This window comes from Protopterus annectens, chromosome 13.part0, assembly GCF_019279795.1.
Source record: "Protopterus annectens isolate FY-2018-M chromosome 13.part0, PAN1.0, whole genome shotgun sequence".
NCBI classification, from domain to species: domain Eukaryota; kingdom Metazoa; phylum Chordata; order Ceratodontiformes; family Protopteridae; genus Protopterus; species Protopterus annectens.
This window is the reverse complement of record NC_056747.1, coordinates 233,948,410-233,962,919: the sequence shown is the minus strand read 5'-3', so window position 1 is coordinate 233,962,919 and position 14,510 is coordinate 233,948,410. Positions and strand designations below refer to the sequence as shown.

General features: G+C 45.4%; 1 protein-coding gene across 1 annotated transcript in view; it reads right to left on the bottom strand.

Annotated features, from left to right (window-relative positions):
- Nucleotides 1-7,135: 7,135 nt before the first annotated feature.
- The window catches only part of LOC122787881 (RNA-binding protein FUS-like), a 921,130-nt gene continuing 913,755 nt past the window's right edge, over nt 7,136-14,510 (bottom strand). The window contains exon 12 of the mRNA XM_044054799.1: nt 7,136-7,248. Coding sequence (XP_043910734.1) covers nt 7,136-7,248 — 113 coding nt within the window. The remainder of the gene's footprint in view (nt 7,249-14,510) is intronic.

Here is a 14,510-nt window from a genome sequence, read left to right as displayed (position 1 = left end):
GTCTGCAGAATGCAATTACTGGTGCCAGGCACTTTGTGAACCCTGGGTGCAGTAGATAAGCCAAAGGGCAGTGCAGAGAATTGGTAGTGCATTGAGCCAGCTTTGAATCTGAGGTATCTTCTGCATGATTGTCTGATTGGGACATGCAGGTATGCCACTTTTAGGTCTAAAGTCACCAGCCAAGCCTTCTTGCCCAGCATGGGCAGAAGCTGCTGTAAAGGTCAACATTTTGAATTTTGGTATATCCAGATATGTTTAGAATAGATAGGTTCAGTATTGGTCTCCAGGCTTTGTCCTTTCTGGGTACCAGGAACAGTCTTGAATAAAGTCCTTGGCCCTGCTCTTGTTCTGGTACTTGTTGAATGGCCCTCATGTCCATGAGGGATGAGACTTGTTTTTGCGCCTCTGCCCATTGGTTTTTTGGTAGGTCTGGCCAACCATTTGCTCTCGGCAGGGTATGAAAGTGAAACTTGTAGCCCTGTGACACTGTCTAAAACACATTTGTCCTGGGTTATTATGTGCCAATTCTGAGAAAAAAGTGCTAGTTTTCCCCCTAAAGGTGCTGCCAGAAGATAAGTGCTTGGCGCAGGCAGGGGGAAGTCATTGGGACTGTTTCCTGTAAGGTTGTGATTTGTCTTCTCCACTTTTGGAGGTAGAAGCACCTCATTATTTAGAACTTGACTGCAGCAGTGAAACATGATGAACATCTGTATGAACCTTGGAGCTGGGATCTGCCTCTTGGGCGTCTGTATCTGCCCCTTTGTGGTCTGTCTAACACTGGAAAGGACCAATTCTTTGCAGGCCAGTGTCTGCTAAATCTTGGAGGCTGTACCTGTAAGAAATCCTTGACTGTTTGCATAGATTTAGCTTTGTCCTCCATTTTCTTTAACACCTCTTCTACTTTAACACCAAACAAAGTATCATGCTGTAATGGAGCATCTAATAATTTTGCTTTAACATGATCTGGTAAATTTTGTTCCTTTAACCAAGCATGCCTCCTAATGACAGAACCCGTGACAGCGGCCCTGCAGGAGGCCTCCAAAGAATCAAAACCACATTGCAAAGTATGCTTTCCAACTTGCTCAGCTGCATGCAATAAAATCCTGCATTTCTTTGTTTTCTGCACCTTCAGAATTTATCAACATTTTCTGTTTAAGCAGTGACATAATATATTGCTGATATTTGAGCATATGAAACTGACAATTTAAAGCCCTTATAGCAAAGGTAGCAGAGGTGTAAATCTTCTTTCCCCATCTGTCTAATGCCCTAGAATCCCTGTTGGAGGGGGTAGGGTTTTTTTGCAGTGGATGCCTTGACCCCTTTGGGACCCTGAGAAATAGTTTCTGGGTCAGCAGCAGGATTCTTGAAAAGGAATTTATGAGAGTCAGGCACCCTGTAGTACCTGTCCGGCTTAACAGGAGCTGGAGTTAAGGAGTCAGACTGGACTCTGAAAATACATCATCTACAAAGTCTAACACAGGTGGAATAGCTAGGGGCCTGTGTTGTGGGAGTAAAAGGAAGTCCCTGAGCCTTTTCTTAGATTCAGAATAATCTTGGCTCTCAGTGGAAATGTTCCCTCATGGTATGCAAGGTTTCCCCAAAAGAGTAATTCTCAGGAGGAGAGGCTGAAGGGATAGATTCTTCAGCATCAGAATCCTCATAGGGAGGAAGAGAGTATTCAAGATCAGAAGAGGAATCCAAAGAAATGGAAACCTGATCTGAAGATTCATATTCTGTCTCTTGCCTACGCCTCTTATCAGGAGGGGGATGGGAACCCTTGATCAAAGTATTTAAGTCTTCGGCCATTATGAGCATCTGTTTCTTTGGGCATGGAGGCCTGACCATGAGTCTGTTGTACTTGTTTCTTTGTCTTTAAAGATGCTTTAGTCTTTGCCTTTGCAGCTGGAGTCGCTTTAATGCACAATTGAGTAGGTCTGAAAACACCCTCAGAAGGCGATGCCTGCTCAGCCACTCCGGACCCATCTGAGGGAATAGTTTCCGAAGGTCCAATACTTAGAGCTTCCAGCAGTCTAGGCGACTCCACGTGGGAGTCTATAGCAGCCTGCGGGTCCAAAGTAGCGGGCTTCAGGGGCTGCGAAAGTGCCTCACTGAAAGCTGGCGAACCGGCGACTGGCTTAAAAGAAGCCTCGTCGTCGGTTTTAGACCTCGGATGCCTGTCCTTTTCTTTGCGTTTCTTGTGAATTGTGGTAGTTGGTTGGCTATCAGACGGCATCGTGTAATTAAATCTTCTACCAAAATAGTGAAATCGTACCAGTGCTTTATAGTGTGCTGGTTAAATCTAGCACAAAACCGACAAGCAACGTCATGGTCAGGGCCTAGGCAAGGAATACAGTAAGAATGAAAATCTTTATGAGGTATTTGCTTCCCACAAGAAATACAATTAACTTTCTAACATCGGTCTGGAGCAAGAAAAAAGTTTTCCCCAACGGGGTACTTAGCTTTTAATGAAGACTTCGGATCTGAAATTTGAACACGAAAATCTCAGGAGTCGGCCGACTGCCACTTGCGAACTGCTTCTGCTTCGGGCAATGCGCGGCAAGAAAGACTGAAGAAAATGGCGTCGGCTGCATCTTTTATACCCCTGGCGCACTGATGTCAGGGAAGAGGCGACAGCAACCAACGCCGGACCTAGACTTTGGAATTCAGGCTGACTGAGGGTAGCCTGCCAGCAGGATAACCCAAGTGTAATGACTGCAACAGTGAAACACGAAGAACATCCAGCCTCCTCATTTTTAGACCTTCTTTGTCCTTGGGCAAGTTCGTTTTCTAATAATCAAACGTATAAACAGTAGCTCTGGATGCTGCATCTTCAGCATGCTTTCCAACTTTAGGCTAGTCTGCGTGTAAGTGATCAGAACAGCCTTCATGTACCCTACCCCAAAAAACATATCAAAATTGCATAAGGACATGCTTCTGATACTTCAGAATGGCAGCTCAGAGCCCTCAAAAGACCAGGGTTGCTGGGGTACACACCTGTTTTTACAAATCAGCTGAAGTCTGCTTCCTCTATCACTGGGAAGAGCATTACAACCTGCAGCAGGTCATGCTCCCTCAGTAGTTTCAAAGGAGGCACTCTAGAGCAACACAGGTTCATATATGAAAATGTGCGAGAATCCTGCATCATATAAAAGCAGTCAAGTCGCTTGGGGTGGGGTTGGAGTTAGGAGTCAGGCTCTAAATGTTGCTTCAGAAACATCCAGTACTACTTCCTAGACCAGAGTTAACAGCTTCTGGTTTAGGGGTTCCAACAACCAGATGCTCAAAGTACTTCTGGGATACAGAAGCCTCTTGAAACTGCCATCAGAAGTGCTCCCTCAAAAGAAACAGTACCCCTAAAGGAAATGCCCTCTGACAGCCAGAGACCAAAGTGTCCTCACTGTATAGGTCATAAGTCAGAGAAAGGAAGTTGTGTCCTGCAATTTAGTTCCTTTGTCTCAGAATATGTCTCTTGGATGCAAGACCATCAGAGTAAAGGCATTTCCAGATCTAGCTGCAGGTAACAAAAAAATGGAAGAAACTCACAGCTACCTTAGTCCAATCCTGTGGGGGGAGACTGGCTGCAACCAGGATGAAATAACCACCAAGACACAGCCGTTTCAGAATGGCAGGTACCAAAGGCCTTCTGTGAACGGACAGATGAAGATGTGAAAATGTAAAGGGGAATGCTCCTAGGTTCAGAGATGCAGAAGCGGAGGTCTTTTATAACTGTTGAGGCGCTGCCTTCCTTAACTAAAAAATGTTCTGCAATGGACACTATGGAACTGTACCCAATATGTACTGGGCCTGGTCTTTGGCCCAGTGGTATATGCTAAGGGCCAAAGGCATGGCAGCTCCCAAGGCAGTTGGAGTCATCTTGCCCAGTGGAGGCACAAATGCTTACATGAAGTTATCATATTTGGACCTACAGGTCTCCCATGAACTAGCTCGTTCAAGGTGCCTTTACTAGCTATTCCTATAGATGACACCTCTACCTTTTTTGGGACTATCATAGGTGATTATAAGGCTAAAGACCCATGAGGGCCTTTTTAAGCTTAGCCACGCATCTCAAGTGTATCTGGAAAAGTTAATTTTATGGGATATATGAAAGCTGAGGGGTTAAGAATTTACGGGCAGCCTCTGTCGAACAGAAATATGGGTGCCAAACCATCTACTGGTTCAAGACATAATTGAATAGGGCTAGGGTGGAAAAAAAGTTCAGTTGTCTAAGTTGCACTTACCAGTAACAGAGGTTTGAACGCCCCACAGCTACTATGACAGACCTAAACCCTTTAAAAAAATCTGATCAGCAATTTATTTTTTTAATCAATGGATCCCACAGATGGAAAGCCTGTCCCAGAGAAGGGGTAGTCTCAGAGACCATACCTGTCCCTCCAACATGAAGTTTAGATGTCTAGATTAGGTAATTCCGATGCTATCTGCTTTGCAGATGTACAGATCATCTATTAGAACACCATCCGAGGATGCTTTGTAGAACAGGATCCAAGCATGCTTTGTAGGCCAGCATACATCACCTCTTAGTCTTTACGAGAAAGTAGAGGAACAGGGCGTTAAAGCAGTCCGTGTAGGATGCTGTTTTTGCCCTGTATTCGTTTTAAGAAAACTCTGGATGTGCCAGTTGCTGCATATTTCTGGTCAGGTACATACTAAAGGGGGTACTGTACTCCACGACTGGTTTGATGAGGGCAGAGTACAGAGGAACAATGACCTCTTTGGACCTAGACGCCATACCTTTGCTTATAAGTTGAGCAACACAGAAAGATTTCCTTACTACTGTAGACACTTGATGGTCAAAGGCCATTGCTACATTCTACATGCGCACCCAAAACTCTGAACACAGGTTCAACTCTTAGTGGTGTATTATCAGTGTGGTAGTTTCCAGTTGTTGAAGCCTTCCCAAAGGATACCATCATGCATTTCTTGGCAATCAGTTTTAGAACGTGGCTCTGGCACCAATTTTAGTCTGTATCAGGTCTTCTTGGAGGGTCTCTCCTTCCAGGGAATTCTATGACTGCACCTAGTTTGCAATAGTCTGCAGTCAGCCAGCCAGAGACCCTTGATGTTGTCCTTTACTTCAGAGACGCAGATGTCAAAAAGGAGCAGCCCTGGCACCAAGCCTTAAGGGATTCTGCTAGTGACTGGCCCTCCTTTTGGAGGTAGACTCTCACAGCTTAACTTCCTGGGTCCTGCGAGCCAGCTGGTTATCCAGTGGATAACAGAGGTTTATAACAAATGTCACAAGTTTGTACAAAATGCCCAATTGGGGTACTGTGTCAAATGCTTTGGCCAGGTCCAGGTTAGGCAGCATGTACCATTTCCGTCTTCATCCTTTGTTCTCGTGACCTGCTTGAAGCCCGCCAGATTGAGTAGGCATAACCTGCCACCGATAACTTAATCAAACTGGGTTGGATCTGGTGCCTGATGGTTTTCCATGCTTCTGTTTATCATTTCCATGACCATTGTTTTCCATGGCTTTGCATGGGAGACTAGTCAGACTTGCAGGTTGGTAATTACCTAGGTCTGTAGATGGCCTGCCCTTGTGTAGAAATATGACAGTTGCAGTCCAACATTTGCCTGCCTGTAGACTATGGTTATATAATCATTTTACTGGTTCACATATATAATTGTTTAATGGGATATTATTAGGGTTTATCAATGCAGTGTTCTTGGCCTTGGACTGTACAATGATGACTTGTTGCCTGGTGATAGCTGGGGAGTACTTCCTGAGGGTTGTCTTTGGAGATAAAACTGAAGCTAAACTTGTTGTCCAGTAGATTTGCTACATCTTCTGGCTCAGTGTAGGGGACTCCATTTATAATTACTTTGGACCACTGCTGAGTACTGCCTTTGAGGTTGCAGACATAGCTGAAGAAAGCCTCGTCACCATCCTTGGTCCGAGAGCTTATTTCTACCTCAAACTAGACTTTGGCAGTTTTGCTTGTTTAGACCAAAGTTTTTACCTTGCTCTGCATTAAACTTCTTGCCTTTGCCATGATTTTTTTCAAGTACAGTCTACTGATGTGCTGGGATTCCACCAAGATAGCTTGTTTTCCTGAGTTTGTTCTGTGCTTATTCTGGGTAGGTACAGATGTCTCTATGTAGCCATTAATACGATTGCACAGGGTTTTCATGAATAAAGTCAGTAGTGTTTCTCTGCCCCCCCCCCCTGTTTGGGGGGTGCTAGGGTATTATTTAATAGGAAAATTGCTTCAGAACACTCAACAGTTTGGAGAATAAAGAAATACAACTTTCTCCAATGTTTGAGAGGTCAAGATCTGGGATGTTAGCACCTCCAGTGGGCCTGGGGACTTATCAGGGATATGAATCCAGAAATTACAGCTGTGGAATGTAGACATAAGCAGGTTAGGCTAACAAGATCAATAGTAATTTACTTTTGCCTGCTACACTTCTAAGATTTCCTGCCTACCCTAAAGTCTTGGGATAAAAACCCAGGTAAACACTGCAAACAGCCATGTTCCAGACTTGCATAACATGTGTACAAGACACAGTAATATTTATGAGGATATAACACTTGGTTGCTTCTTCTACGATGGCTATGCCCTATACTTCCACATATGGTGATTCATTTAACAGACCAAAAAAAAAAAAAAAAACGAACAACCTAGATAACTACACAATGAAAAGGAAAAACTGGTCCCCAACAGTGTACTTAACTACTCAGTGCACTTTAGTAGAAGGCCTGGACCACAGCTGGACAGTAACACACACAACACAATGAGCAAGCAGCACTACATATCAGACATGTGAAGACAGAGATAAAGTGCATCAGCCCAGGACAGACGGAAAGGTGCTCAGCTCTGAAAGTTGGGTCAGAAGCCAGACTCATCCAACAGCAAAGATCCCTGTAGTGAAAACTGCAACAGTGAACCACATGCATATCTGAAGAAATATGAGCAAACCACACTTTATCCCTTCAAATAAAAAGTTTAGTCACAATTTGAGCAAGTGACAGAATTGCAAAATTATCTCAAAGGCAAGACTGAACTCTGCTACAAATTACAGAATTGCCTTGTGGCATTTAATACCAAAAGCTCACAGACTACTGGAGTGTCTGAATGAGTCCCTTCAAAGCCCCATAGGAGAGGGAAAAAAAGTTCTATGCCAACAAAAAGTAAAACTCACCTCCACGTCCACCCACGCCTCCTTTCATAAACTCTGGACGCCTTGTAGCAAAGGAAACTTTGATGACAGTACCCTGGAATTCCTTCCCTAAACATGAAAAAGTAAAAGTATACCGAATTCAGAATTTTGGGTGTATGGTTTTCTAAAGGGCATCATAATAGTTAAATGAAATACATTTCACTCAGGCAGAGTATTAATGCAATACATCACCAGAAACAATACAAACCTGCAGTAAACTACTTTGGAAAGTACAGTAAAAAAAAAAAAAAATTACTAGTACCTTTAAAGAGCAACACACAGGCATTTGGGGGGGGGGGGGTAATACTCTGTCCACTTTCTGACATTTCCAAATACAATATGCTGTTCCAGTAATACTAAAAAATAAAATGTATACAAACTAATAAAAGGGGAAAAACTGCAAAGACCAAAATGCTTGCCCATGCCAGATAAAAGCAGAGACTGAAATAAACCTAGAGAATGATGGCACACGGTACAAGGAAGGAGGAAGATATAAGAAATGATAAATTATTTACTTATGAATGTTCACAAAAAGGAAGGCTAGACAACTGGATAAGGGAAGACAACTGGATAAGGGAAGACAATGGGCAGACATGACAATAAACCATAGCAGTATGTGGTAACGTGTCACAGATCAGTTCCAGGGCACACTAATACACATAACATTAAACAGAAGCACAAGGAGTAAAGTAGATTGAGAGAACTTACCAGGGCCAACAGCAGTTTTTATTCAGCAGGAAGAAACACATTCAGCACCAGGACAGCAATGACCAGTGCAATACATGGGCTTAGGTACACACTGCTGAAACCAAATGAGCAAGAAAAGACTTGTGCTAATAATCAAAGATGGTAAGAAAGACAAGGAATACAATAAAAGGAAAAAAATGTAAGGCCAAGGCGAAACAAATGTTGGGATGGATCTCTATGAGCAATGAACACAAAGACGTAGTTCTGTATAGACCACTAGTACGGTCACAGAAGTGCTCAGTTCAGAGAGAGAGGGAACAAGAGTACAGTACAGACAGGAAGACTACTGTGATGTGGAAAACAATACATGGGCTGATCAGATGAGCTGGACATGCATTTCTCAGAAAAAAAAAGATCTGGGGCCCAAAACTATTCAGAAAACGTGTAAAGAAAAAGTGAAAATACAAGCAGCAAATTGCGGGAGAGAAATGTCAGCTAAAACACGAGAAAATCAGTGTAGTGGATAGTTCAACTGCTTCCCATAAAGCCACAGAAAATGTTGAGAGAGAAAAAAATGAGTAGGTAAACCGTGAACACTAAGTTGTTACAAATCAGGGAGACTACGTGCATCAAGAGTTGTATGACAACATTCCATTGTAGTTTGCATGACTGTACAGGTTAGGAGCCAACAAAGAATAGTTGTGTAAAATCTTACTATAACCATAGATCTCCTTTTCCATGTTACAGCATTCTAGTTCTGGGATTTCTTGCCCTCAGGTGACTCGCGCGTCGGCTCCTATACAAAAGCTTCAGCTTGCCTGTTGCAGCGTGTGTGGGACGTCAGACGCAAGGCCATAAACCAGGGGCCTTAAATGTGACGTCTGCACGCTCAATCCTCAGAACTTGAAGGCCAGCAGGTAGAGAAGAAGGCCCAGCAGGAGGAATGCCAGTGGGGACAGGTGTGTGGCCATGGTGTCATTTAGTAGCTTAATTAGATCCAGGACATAGTTGGGACTAAAAGAGAAGGTATGGGGGTAATGGTGGGTGGGAAGTAATCCTGCAAAATGGAAGAGAAGGACATCTATGGTTATGGTAAGATTTTACACAACTATGTCCTTCTATTCCTATGTTGCAGTATTCTAGTTGTGGGAGAGTACCACAGCTTAGATGTCTGAAAGGGAGGTGAATGCTGAAGAGGATTCTACAAAGCCCTGTAGGATTGCCCTGGCGAATCCTGTCCTAGCTCTGGAAACTTGGTCCAGTTTGTAATGCTTGATGAAAGTGTGGATAGTGGCCAAAGTGGCTGCTTCCAAAATGGATGCTGTGTCTTGGCCCTTCATGAAGGCCCTTGAGGTGGCCACAGCTCTAGTGGAATGGGCCTTTATTCCCCCTGGGGGTTCCTTTCCATGGTGGGAGTAGCAGAAGCAAATAGCTTTCCTGATCCAGCATGCAATGGTTTGCTTGGAGACTGCTTTGCCCAGGGTTATGGGGTGGAAGGAGACAAAGAGCTGGTTAGTCTTCCAGATGGTCTTGGTCTTGTCCAGGTAAAACCTAAGTTTGTCTGTGCACGTCCAGGGAGTGCAGTATCCTCTCCCCTTCGTTAGAGGGTGAGGGGAAGAAGGTGGGTAGATGAACGGATTTGGTTAAGAGAAAGGTCATTGACCACATTAGGCATAAAGGAGAGGTTGATTCGCAGGGACACCCTGTCTTTGTGGAAGACGGTGGAAGGGGGACAGACCATTAAGTGCTGCAATTCTAACACTCTTCTAGCTAATGTGATAGCCACCACCAGGACAGTCTTCCATGTGCAGATCTGTAAGGAAGAAGGCCCGGCCAGTTCAAAGGGGTGCTGGGTTAATTTCTCTAAGATTTAGTTAAGGTCCCAAGGCAGGGGGATAGGTTTCCTAGGTGCTCTCATGTGCAAGACCCCTTTAAGGAAGAGCTTTCCATTCACCCTGGCAAGCAAGGGGGGTTCCAGGGGCAGGCAGGCTGATACGGCAGAGAAGTGTACTTTTAAAGAATAAGAAAGCCCACTCTTATCAATGGACACAGGTAGTTTAGAACCAGGGGAACCTCAGCAGAGCTGCAGTCCCTTCCTTTGTTCAGACACCACTTTGCAAATCTTTCCCACTTAGCCAGGTAAGATTTTCTGGTGGTAGGTTTCCTTGCTTCCCTTAGGACTTAAAGCACATCCTCTGAGTAGTGGTGTCTGAAACAGATCAAAAGTTTATCACCCACAGGGTCAGAGACAACATCTGTACCTGTGGGTGTAGGAGAGTTCCTTTTGTCTTGTGTCAGTAGGTCAACCTTGTAGGGTAACAAAGTGATTGCCCTTGGCTAGTTTGTGAAGTAGGAGGAATCAGTGCTGCCTTGGCCAGTAGGGAGTCACTAACAAGATTTTTGGTTTGTCTTTCTGAATTTTCAGGACGACTTTCTGAATCAGTGGGAATGGCGGGAGGGCATAAAGGAACTTCCCCTCCCAAGGGAAGCTGAAAGCGTCCACTCTCCATGCTAGAGGGGAGTGAGTTTTTGAGCAGAAGTTCTGCAGTTGCCTGTTCTGGGGGGAGGCAAACAGGTCTATTTGTGGAGCACCACACCGGTGGACTATGTCTAAGAAGACATCCCTGCTCAGCATCCATTCATGCTGAGGCGAGGAGGTCCTGCTTAAGAGATCTGCTTGTTGGCTGTCCTGTGAGGGGGTGTAGGCCGCTTGCAGGACTAAGTTGAGATGAGAGGCTAAGTCCCATATCAGCAGGGATAATCTCCACAGCTGATGGGCCTTTGTTCCTCCCTGCTTGCTGAGGTACCACATCTCCGTAGTGTTGTCGGTGACAACCTGGAGCACCCCTGGAACCAGAAAGGGGGGGTGAAGGTCTTTAGAGCTAAGCAGACTGCTGTCATTTCCCCGATATTGATGTGTTTGGTCTGAAGAGAGGGATGCCACTTTTCCGGAGTCCTGTAAGAGGCCAGAATTGCTCCCCAACCTGAATCTGAGGCATCTGTTTGCATTACTTGGGTTGGGGTGGGTGACTGCAGTAGAAGCCCTGGGTTCAGTTGCACTTGCTGGATCCACCAACTGACTTCTGTTTTCAGACAGGGAAGGAGGGGGATGAAGGTATTGGGACCAGGTGTTCTTCAAGATCCACTGCAACTTGTGCATGTGCATTCTTGCCAGTGGTAGCATGGGGATGGTCACTGTCATTAAACCCAGGAGGCGAAGAAATTGCCTTGCAGTCACCTTTTGGGATAGTAGAGCTATCTGGAAGTGGGAAGTCAAAGAAAGAACCTTGTTCTGTGGTAGAAAAGCTTTCATTGTGTCTGTTCTGATTCTGCAGTCTAGGAAAATTTTGTCCTGGTTTGAGATCAGAGAGGATTTGGGGAGACTGATGGTGAATCCTAGGTTCTGCAAAAGGGACATGGTAAAATGGAAATGATTCAATAGAGCATCCCTGGACAATGCCAGTATCAGGATGTCTTCCACATAAGGGTAAATCTGTATACCCTGAGCCCTGCAGAAGGCAATGCTAGAGCCGGATACTTTGGTTTATAAATGCCCCCCCCCCCCGCGAGTCTTTACAAAGAGCAGGGCAGCAAACAGGAAAGGAGAGGCAGGCCCAGAGAAATGCAGGAATTGTCTGTGAGAATTCCTGATGGGTATGTGCAGGTAGGCCTGCTTTAGGTCCAGGGTGGCCATGAGGGCCCTTGGCTGGAATGAGGGGCAGCAGAGTAGAAAGAGAGAGCATTTTGTAAGATGTTACCTGAAGATGGAGGTTTAGCAAGGACAGGTCTAAGATGGGTCTCCAGGAGCCATCTTTTTCAGAGACCAGGAAGAGGCGGGAGCAAAACCCCTTCCCTTCCTGTCCTGGAGGGACAGGTTCTATGGTGCCTAGTTTTAAAAGGTTCACCAGAACTTGTGGTATGAGGTGGGCCTGGTTTTTGGGGAAGAGAGGAATGCCTCTTCTGGGTGGTTTCTCTTTCCAGGATAGGTTCATAGGTAAGTATTAGGCTATTTGCCCGAGGGCATCTGTAAGCCTAGCCAGAATGCGTTGGTTGTCGCAACCCCCTTAGATTAGTTCCATGTGCCTCTGTCCAGCAGAGCCATTAGTTCCCTGTGCCTCTGTCCAGCATAGCCACTGCAGTGATCCCCAGGGTAGATTTTCTGTTTCCCATCCACTCGTCAAGGTTTCTCATGAAGAGCGTTAGTGAGGGGCTCTGCCTAATGTAGACTGGAATCCTGTTCCAAAGCATGGGGAGTCTCTGGGACAGGAATCTATTCCTCCAGCGAGTCCTATTTATCATTGTGGTGAGGTTTAGATCCCTAGAGTGTGCGGCTCTCGGGGATTTGTCTTTTTTAGGTGGAGCATGTCTTAATTCTGGGTTGGACATGGCCTTGTATGTCAGGCAAAGATCACCTCTGAGTAAGCGGTATGCAACCAAGTACAGCTAAAGTTTCTTCAGTCGCGCTGCATAGGGTATCTGTTTGAGGCCAGTAATCCTCTTGGTGAGGTACTGCTGTGGTCTTTCCAGCTGTTGCAAGTGTCTTGTAAGGTACAGCCCAAATGGGGCATTGTACTCTGATGAGTGTGATGAGTAAAGGGGCACAATAACTTCTTCTGTTCTAGATGCGAACCCTTTTGTGATTAGGTGGGCCACATAGAAGGATTTTCTAACCACCTTGGCAATATGACTATCAAAGGAGAGATTACTATCTACTTGGGCCCCTTTATTACATTTTCTGTATTTAGGGGACTACCACATGTGGCAGTTCGCGGGTACTTTGTTTTTTCCAGAGGGAATGACTATGCACTTTTTGGCATTTAGCTTGAGGCCATGATTTTGACACCTGAAATCTGTCTCAGGGAGACCCTTCTGGAGGATGTCTGCATCAGCCGGAGAGTAAATTATGGCCCCCAGTTTGCAGTTGTCTGCGAACTTGGTCAGCCATAGTCCTCCTGTGCTTGCTTGTAGCTCTGAGAAGTATAAACCGAACAGGAGGGGTCCTAGGACTGAGCCTTGGGGGACGCCACATGTAACCGGTTTAGAGTCGGGCCTAGAGCCTGCAACTCTCACCATGTGGGTTCTATCCATGAGCCAATTGGCAACCCATCTCGTGACCTAGGGGTTTATGTTCAGGCTGGTGAGCTTGTCTATAATACCAGAATGGGGAATGGTGTTGAAAGTCTTTGCAAGGTCTAGGTAGGCTGTGTGGACCTCCTTTCCCTCGTCTAAAGCCTTGGTAACTGTCTTAAAGAAGTCCACCAGGTTTAGGAGGTATGATCTGCCCTTAAAGCCAAATTGAGTAGGGTCCAATGTTTGAGATTCCCAATGTCTATTAATGAGTTCCATGATGATGCGCTCCATAGCCTTGCAGACTAGGCTAGTCAGGCTTATAGGGCGATAGTTCCCGGGGTCCGGTGTGGCTCCACTTTTGTGGAGCGGGATAACTGCTGCTGTGCACCACTCTATGGTTACGTAGCCTGTAGAGAGGCTGAGGTTGAACAGTGCGTTTAGGTGAGGGGTTAGTTCATTTTGGAGTTCGTGTAAGACACAGCCTAGGACACCGTCCGGTCCCACTGAAGCTGTGTTTTTGGCTTTGGACAGGGCTGTTTTAACCTATGTGTCAGTGATTGCCCGGGCTTCTACATTCTTCTGGTATGGTTATGGGCCCTTTAGGGGGTGAAGTCTGCACTAAACCTGTCTGCCAGAATGTTGGCAATATCAGTCGGTTCAGTGTAATTGGTGCCATTCTGCACTAACTCAGGGCAGATCTGAGAGTTTCCACTTAGGTTCTTGACATAGCTAAAGAACGCTTTGTTGTCATCTTTGGAGTCCTTGGCAATTTTTCTTTTGAAGCTAGCCTTGGATGATTTTATGAGGTATCGGGAGTTTCTTGCTGATACTGAACAGGGATGTCTTTCCTTCTTGGGATTTTACTCTTTTCTGTACTAGTTTCCTCCTTCTACTGTATAGTTTTGTTTATGGAAGGGGTCCACCAGACTAGTTTCCTTTTCTTGGAGGAGTGAGTCTTGGTTTTGCTTGGGATAGTACGATCCATGCATTCTTGCAGGTGCTCAAAAAGTGCCTTTAAGGAATTCAGCAGCATGGACAGCATTGTCCTTTAGCATGGGGGCTGTGAACCTTTCCACCTCGGTCTTAAGTAACGTGAAGCTTGCTTTTGAAAAGTTTTTCACGGTGGTTTCCTTGATTGGGGGTGGGGGCGGAATGTGGATATCCAGAGCGATTAGTCTATAGTCAGATCTAACCAGCGAGGGGTTGACCTCTGGTGTAGAACACCGGTTGCCCATGTTGGTGATGACCAGGTCCAATATGTTGTCACCTCTGGTGGGGTTGTTGACTAGTTGATCCAGGGAGTTCGAGTTTATAAATTCTAGGAAGCGTTGGGCAAGGGAGTTAGTACTTGAGTAGTTCTCCCAGTTAATGTTTGGGTAATTGAAATCACCCAATATTAGGGCGTTTGGTAGGACCTTCATATTTTCCAGTGTCTTCAGAAATGTGGAATGGGGGGGGGGGGGTCCTGGGTCATGGTGGGTGATCTGTAGCAAGCTACAATTTGAAATGCAGTTTTGCCCATTGTTAGTTGCACATGGATGATCTCTGAGGCATTGTGCTGTGCTACTAACCTG